General features: G+C 45.3%; 1 protein-coding gene across 1 annotated transcript; it reads right to left on the reverse strand.

Annotated features, from left to right (window-relative positions):
* Nucleotides 1–581: 581 nt before the first annotated feature.
* Nucleotides 582–2,533, reverse strand: ddit4 (DNA-damage-inducible transcript 4). The gene is made up of 2 exons (XM_043679139.2): nucleotides 2,187–2,533; nucleotides 582–1,500 (listed from the first exon to the last, which is right to left on the reverse strand). Exons 1-2 carry the CDS (start codon nucleotides 2,365–2,367, stop codon nucleotides 1,019–1,021), a joined length of 663 nt encoding a protein of 220 aa, XP_043535074.2. The 5' UTR covers nucleotides 2,368–2,533; the 3' UTR covers nucleotides 582–1,018.
* Between the last annotated feature and the right edge of the window lie 5,215 nt (nucleotides 2,534–7,748).

Genomic DNA, 7,748 nt, shown 5'->3' on the forward strand with positions numbered 1-7,748 from the left:
TGTTGATAGTCAGAAATTTGTTTCTAGGTCTTGTTTGTTCGGCATATCTCCTTTGATTTGCAGTCTCCACTCAAAATACATAACCAACTGTTCATAACCATCAAGAGGATCTACATTTTCGTCAGTCTACAGGACAGCTTTATTTCACAAACTGCAATGGTATGGGGGGGGGGGGGGGGGGGGGAAGGGAAAGAAAGAGTCTAGACAAGGCAAGAAGCAAGTCAGTATACTGCAGTATTCGTGCTAGTGAGAAACTGGCTTCTACCTAGTTAGCAGGCTCAGTAGAGAAAAGTTAAATTTGATTATTGCAGGACAACTGGCTAATGCAGGGGACAGTGGCGAGTTAAGGATCACCAGTAAAATAAAACCCTCAGATCCTTGAGCACTAGGACCCAGCAGAACACCAACACTTAACACCAGCTGGCAACCTTAGCTGATGCAATTCTTAATTTGAACCAAGTGTTCACTGCTAGATTATGAAATATTTACATCTAAAGTTGAGAAAGTGATGTGCACCTTCAACCAACGGTCAAGGGACCATTTCTGAGCAAGACTCATCTTAAACAATTAGAAACAGCAAGTTAAGAGAGGTTCTTTATTTTAAAAATGTGTACAAACCATAATTGAATTACACCAGTATCAAAAAAAGTTATGAATGCAAATTAACTGAAGTCCTTTGATAGGCTGCCCGGCAGACCTGCTGTACCCCAGGAAGGGGCATTAACTTGTAACCACACACACATACTAGCACCATGTTTGTATCTGAAGCCATCTGACTGCTAAAGATAGTGTCTGGACAGTACAGAACGAGCCCCATTCCAGGTTAACACTGCACTCTCCCTCAGGGAGAAGCAACTTGTGTACAAAGTTCGTATCCAGTAACTTTTGTCCCAGTTTGACTGTGCAGGTGAGGCCTGGTGAATGAATGAGTGACTGGAATCAGATATTCGCGGTCCAGGAGAGACTCTGGGCCGGTTGGTCTGTGAGTTGAGTGTCCTCCTGCTGTTACCCATCTGTCTCAGCATTCCTCGATGAAGAGGCCAGTGGAGCTATACAGCTTCCTCTTGATGATGGTGAAGTGGGGGCTGAGCCGGAGAGCCTGGCTGTAACCCGGGGTGAACGAGGGGCCCGAACTCAGCAGGTCCTGGATCCGAGACCACAGGCCGGCCTCCAGCCTCAGCACCAGGGTCAGCTCGAAGGTCGGCGGCAGGCTGGCGTCCACCACGATGCGGTCCACGTCCTTGCAGCCGCCCGGCTCCTCGACGCTGAGGTGGAGCACCGCTCCCCGCAGGCCGCACGGCTCGCCCGCCGCTAGCCGCAGCAGCTCCTCGGCCACTTGCGCCGTCAGCCGGTCGGGGATGAGCAGCTTGAAGCAGCGGAGGGCGCCGCGCTTGGCATCGCTCAGGCTCTGCTCGATCAGCTGCATCACATCGGCGCACAAGAACTCCTCGTAGGGATCATCAGTGAGGGAGTCACTGTCTGAATCCAAACTACCGTAATCTGCAGGGAGAGATGGGGAGGGGTGACAAACCATCAAAACCAGGGCAAAAAAAAGAGAACAGCTTACAATCAAATAACAGGGAACAAGTGGGATATTAACTTTCAACTTTAACTTGACACCTTGATTTTGTCTGTCGTTTAAAAGTAGTGAAAGCGATCATTAAACCTCAGGTAAGGGGAGCAATTATCGTGCACATTTGCTATAGAAGTTTCATAATGTACCCCTACTCCCTGAATATCTTTAGTCTGGTGTTAATTTGAGTTTTATTCCCTCTGTATAGGACACTGGATAGCCTAAGCAATTTAAAGGCATGTTAGGGCATGTAACCCTGCACATTTACAGATCTGAAGTTAACAGCAGACAGCTCCTCTAGCATGGAATAAGGGTGCATTAAAGTAAGAATGCATGCATTTAATACATTCAAGCCAAGGATTACAACAATGGGGAGATAAATATAAAGTTAATGCTAAACAAGTCAAACTCAAGTAGTAGGGAAGGACATTTAACTGTTGTTTTTATTTTAAGATAGGAGATTAGGGGAATGAAATTAAGACTTAAAAGAAAACCCAATATTAAAAAAAACTTAATGTCAAAATAACACGACTGTTCAAGGGAGACTGGGTGTGAAGATTTAGGAAAACCCGGAGACATTTAAAAGGGAGAAAATAAAACGATGTGCACTCACCGCTGTCCGAGTCCAGTGCGGGCTGGCCCTCAGCCGCTTTAGGAGGGAGTGGGGCCGCTGTCGGAGGTGGGGAGCCGGAGGTCAGGTCGGCGATCCTCTGCAGAAGCTTGCCCCAAGACGAGGAGGACGGAGTGGGAGACGGCAGTGGGGCCGGAGGGGCTACCGCACGGCCGTGACACATTGTCACACACTGGAGGAGGAGGAGGAGGAGGAGGAGGAGAAGCCGAGACGGGAGGGTAAAAGGAGGAGGCGTACGCTGCCCGGTACCGTGGAGGGGGGGGGGAACCTCTCAGAGACCCAGACTGCAGGGGACTTCAAAAGCCACACATCTACAGCCGGCTCCGAGCTGCGGAGTGCGCGGAAAATACCGCAGGCTCGGCCTTATATAGAGACGGATTCTAACCCCGCCCCCTAGGCCGTGGCCCCGCCCCTTCCCCATATAGGGCGTGGAATAGATACAAGGAGCCGGTGATTCCGCCAATCAGAGCACGCCGCACGTTCCTCACGTTCCATAAGCATGTAACTATTTCTCCCCCAATCCGCGCCTGCGCACTGCAGCCTCCCTCTGTCCCTGGGACAGTTTGTTCTGGAACACAAGCTCTCAGAAAGCATCTGCAAAACAACAACTATAGCACAGCAGCACAAAGTGTTTTTTTTGTTAACTTTTTAATTATTGCTTTGCCCTGCTTCTACAGATGCTCACTGAGTGTCCGCAGTGGTTTCTCTGATGTCACATTTCTAATATCTTCCAGGTTTTCCGTGCCTGTTTGTTTAAAATTTCCATAACCGTCCAGGTTTTCCATGTCTGTCTGTTTCACATATCCAGGATCTTGCAAGTTTTCCCTGTTGCTTCAGAATTCCAGAATCTTCCAGCCTTTCTGTAGTTTTGTTTCAGATTTTCAGCATATTCCATGCTTTTCCATGCCTGTCGTTTTTATATTCCCAGTACCTCCAGCCTTTTTTTTGTTTCACGCTTCCAGAATCTTCCAGGTTTTCTGTTTAATTTTTTTGTTTCAGATTTCCAGCCTCTGGCAGTGTCTTGTTTTGTCCCTGCGTTTATGACTTTTCAGATTCCCAGCGTGTTGAAGTTAAGAATCCTTTTGTTTCAGATTCCCAGTTAGTTGCGGCTGTTTCCTGTTCGATGTGTGCCTGTCTTTAGTTTCATCTTGCATTGTTTTTTCTCTCTCTGTTGCAGTTTGTTCTGGGCTGCGAGCCAACAGCAGATCGGACAGTTTGTCTGAAGGAAAGAGTGGGGGGGGGGGGGGGGGGGGGGGTGCATAAGAGTGTCTGGCATGGCGCCAGCAAGGGTGGGCTGTGTGCTCGGGCACGTTATTAATCTGTCCAGCTCAGTACAGTGTGCATTCCCTGGAGGGAATTACAGAAACCTTCGCAACATAATCTGCATGGTAATGTCAAAATGATGCGAAGCAGATGTGCAAGAGCTATGGAGTTGTGGGAGGGAGGTGAGATGGGAAAATGTTGATATGCCATTTTTCGGATTTGGCATTTTCTTTCTCCACTTAAAAGGCAAAATGTAGTCCTGCTTCCCCCCCCCCCCATCTGTTCTAATAGGATTTGCAACTGAACTGCAGTTTCCATTTGATAATTCAGAAATGCTGCACGTCGTTATCAGTGCGTTATCAAATCGCTCTGAAGCATCTCTAAGCTTTTGTTGTGGTGACTTATGTGAAAGAGCAATTGTGATGGGAGGAGGTAGAGAAGCCAGACATTTTGCCACAGCACAAATGTTACCAAGAGGAATGAAATCAATGACCAGTTAGATGTGTTTTTATTGGAGCTGGTTCAGGAGGGATGTGACCAAAAATAAACGCTTTGCTCTTCCAGTGCAGCCAAAGGATATTTTAACGTCTGCTTGAGCCAGATTGAACCTCAGTTTGTAAACTGAGCAACAATAGCATGCAACTATGTGCCACATTTTAAAATAGAAAAATAGCCCTGGGTACTTCGTGGAGGCGGAGTCAAGCCCTTGCAAACGTACAGACATGGAAGGAAATTAACAGACATGATAATGATCATAGAGGAGAGATTTAAGGCAGATTTCCAAGCATCAGCTATGTTTCACTGAATAGTACTCCTGATTGTGGGTTATAAGATCATAGGTTTGATTCTACCCTAGAGTCACAAACGTAAAGATGTAGCTGAATATTCCAAGGTCTTAGGGAGTGCTGCACCGACAGGAATGTATTGATGTATTGTGAAAATTAAGACCCTCTCTTCTGACTCCTTGTTTGAGATTATGTATAGCATTGACGGGTGTAATCTCAGAGAAAGAAGTCTCCCATTTAAAGCAGAGGTGTTAGGAACTTTTTTTTCTCTGAGAAAGTGGTGATTCTGGAATTCTTTACCAGCGAGAACTGCCAAGGCTTGTCAATAAGTATACACTAGGCTGAGTTATGTTGGTGTTGGACTGGGGTGGGCAAAGTTAAAAATCAGGTAGGAGAAAATGATGACTACAGATGCTGGAGATCAGAGTCAAAACGTGTGGTGCTGAAAAGGTACAGCCAGTCAGGCAGCATCCGAGCAGCAGCAGAGTCGACGTTTCGAGCATAAGCTCTTCATCAGGAATGTGTTGAAGCGCTTATGCTCAAAATGTTGACTCTCCTGCTCCTCAGATGCAGCCTAACTGGCTGTGCTTTTCCAGGACCACACTTTTTCACACAGGTAAACATCATAGAACAACAGGTTATAGTCCAACAGGTTTATTTAGAAGTACAAGCTTTCAGAGCACTGCTCCTTTATCAGGTAGCTAGTGAGGCAGGATCACAGGATACAGAATTTATAGTAAAAGATCAAGTGTCATACAACTGATGTGATGTATTGAACAAACCTAGATTGCTGTTAAGTCTTTAATCACTTTTGTTATAGACTAAGCCAGACCCTTCAAAACATTTTTAAGCGGGTAGCCCAGACTGTAACTTTGTTATTTGTTTTAGGTAAGTATATGGTGGTTATTCCCACAGTAAATTAGCTGGTTCAACTGTCAAGTTTTAAACAAACAAAATTTATGTACAAAATTATGGAATGAAACACGAAGAACAGAAAACCGAATAGCAGATCACATGGATGATCCCTGGAATGGTAGGCCTAACATATGATGATCTGCTGGGGATCCTGGGATTGTATTCATTAGAGTTTAGAAGGTTGAGGGGAGATCTATTAGAAACTTACAAGATAATGTGTGGCTTAGAAAGGGTGGACACTGGAAAGTTGTTTCCGTTAGGCAGGGAGATTAGGACCCATGAGCACAGCCTTAAAATTAGAGGGGATCAATTTAGAACGGAAATGAGGAGACATTTCTTCAGCCAGAGAGTGGTAGGCCTGTGGAATGCATTGCCACGGAGCGCAGTGGAGGCCGGGACATTGGGTGTCTTCATGGCAGAGATTGATAAATTCTTGATCTCGCAAGGAATTAAGGGCTATGGGGAGAGTGCGGGTAAGTGAAATTGAAAAGCCGATCAGCCATGATTAAATGGCGGAGTGGGCTGGATAGGCCGAATGGCCTTACTTCCACTCCTATATCTTATGGTCTTATGTTTTATAGTCGAACATATCCTATCCAAATCCAACTTAATGGTGTTGTTCCAAAACTACTTGCAACAGTCCCAATACACACATCCCTGAGCACAAAGAGTAAAAGTGACACAGACAGCTTACAGTTTGCAAAGTCAGAGAGAGAGAACTCAGCCGCCAGTTTCACACATCCCCTGCTGCAACTGAACTCACTAAAGTTCTGAACAGAAATATAAAAAAATTCTAATCTAAACGAAGGTTAGCTACTCAGCTAGCTGGCCTCTCCATTTTGATTGTAGTGGTTTTTTTAAGACATGAAAGTCTTGGGCTGGAGGTATTATCTGTTAGGGTAAACAAAGGGCCCCAATAAACCAGTCAAACTTCAGATATGATGAAACCTTGGGTCAATAGAACTTCTCTGAAAAAAACTCAAGGGCATTGTAATCTTGTAAAAAGAACAGTATTGTGACACTTATAACAGGGATGCAGGTTTCGATTCATTCATATGTAAATCCCAGAATTTCTTTTCAAGTCATAATCCCAGAGTCACAGTCACAGAGATAATTTAAGGTTTTATATAAAAAAGGTGACAGCTCAGACAATGCATTGAAGGTGTGAGGTTTGTGTCTGTATCCCAATCTCGAATCAGACTGGATCTGTTTCCCAAGTAGGAATTTATAAAATGTCACAAGGACTGACTGTCTACAGATTGTGTGCTTTTTGAATAAAATAGAATGTTTCTGCAAATGCAAATTCACGCCATAGACTTGTATGTGTGTGTGTATGCGCGAGGGAGAGAGAGAGTGTGTGTGGGTTTGTGTGCATGCGTGTGTGCATTGAGAGTGTGTATGTGTACATGCACATAAGCATGACAAAGTAATCAGTAAGGGGATCAAGGGGGTGGAGGAAAAGGCAGAAAAGTGGAATTGAGCCGCAACATGACCTCCCAACTCCTGTACTCAAAACTCTAACCAATAAAGGAAAGCATACCAAACACCTTCTTCACTACCCTCTCTACCTGCGACTCCACTTTCAAGGAGCTATGAACCTGCACTCCAAGGTCTCTTTTGTTCAGCAACACTCCTTAGGACCTTACCATTAAGTGTATAAGTCCTAGGAGAAAGTGAGGACTGCAGATGCTGGAGATCAGAGCTGAAAAATGTGTTGCTGGAAAAGTGGAGCAGGTCAGGCAGCATCCAGGCAGCAGGAGAATCGAAGTTTTGGGCATAAGCTTGAACGTCCATATAGATCACATCCAACGCTCTGCCCTCATCAATCCTCCTTGTTACTTCTTCAAAAAAACTCAATCAAGTTTGTGAGATATGATTTCCCACACACAAAGCCACGTTGACTATCTCTAATCAGTCCTTGCCTTTCCAAATAAATGTACATCCTGTCCCTCAGGATTCCCTCCAACAACTTGCCCACCACCAGCGTCAGGCTCACTGGTCTATAGTTCCCTGGCTTGTCCTTACCACCCTTCTTAAACAGCGTCACCACGTTAGCCAACCTCCAGTCTTCCGGCACCTCACCTGTGACTATTGATGATACAAATATCTCAGCAATGGGCCCAGTAATCACTTCCCTAGCTTCCCACAGAGCTCTAGGGTACACCTGATCTGGTCCTGGGGATTTATCCCCTTTTACATGTTTCAAGACATCCAGCACTTCTTCTACAACTCTATCCAGGACCCCACCATTAATTGTGTAAGTCCTGCTCTTGTTGTTTTACCAAAATGCAACATCTTGCATTTCATTTTGAGAGCTATTCTACCTGCATGATGTCATTCGTCTCAATATGCTGTAACGTCTCGGTAGTTCTTACATTGTCAACATTGCTGAAAGGAGACTCAAAGTCAAAGTTTCTTTTTGCACTCATCAGGCGTGGGGTCAAGAAACAGAAAGAGATACTACTTTGTACAACAAGAGGGTGTTGATTCACAGGGTCATCCCTGGCATAGAGATGCAGTCAGTCTTAGTTCTCAGATGAAGCAGGCAGGTTCTCATTGGTCAAGGGGTTGCCATGGGAAT

Source organism: Chiloscyllium plagiosum, unplaced genomic scaffold, assembly GCF_037043375.1.
Source record: "Chiloscyllium plagiosum isolate Xiang-an unplaced genomic scaffold, Cpla_swu_hap1 HiC_scaffold_43, whole genome shotgun sequence".
NCBI classification, from domain to species: domain Eukaryota; kingdom Metazoa; phylum Chordata; class Chondrichthyes; order Orectolobiformes; family Hemiscylliidae; genus Chiloscyllium; species Chiloscyllium plagiosum.

Bases quoted from the DNA above. Each gene is read 5' to 3' on its own strand.
- ddit4 (XM_043679139.2), bottom strand. From the start codon at position 2,367: ATGTGTCACGGCCGTGCGGTAGCCCCTCCGGCCCCACTGCCGTCTCCC. The intron at 1,501-2,186 runs GTGAGTGCACAT...CTCTCCCTGCAG, and splicing joins CGCACTGGACTCGGACAGCG to ATTACGGTAGTTTGGATTCA.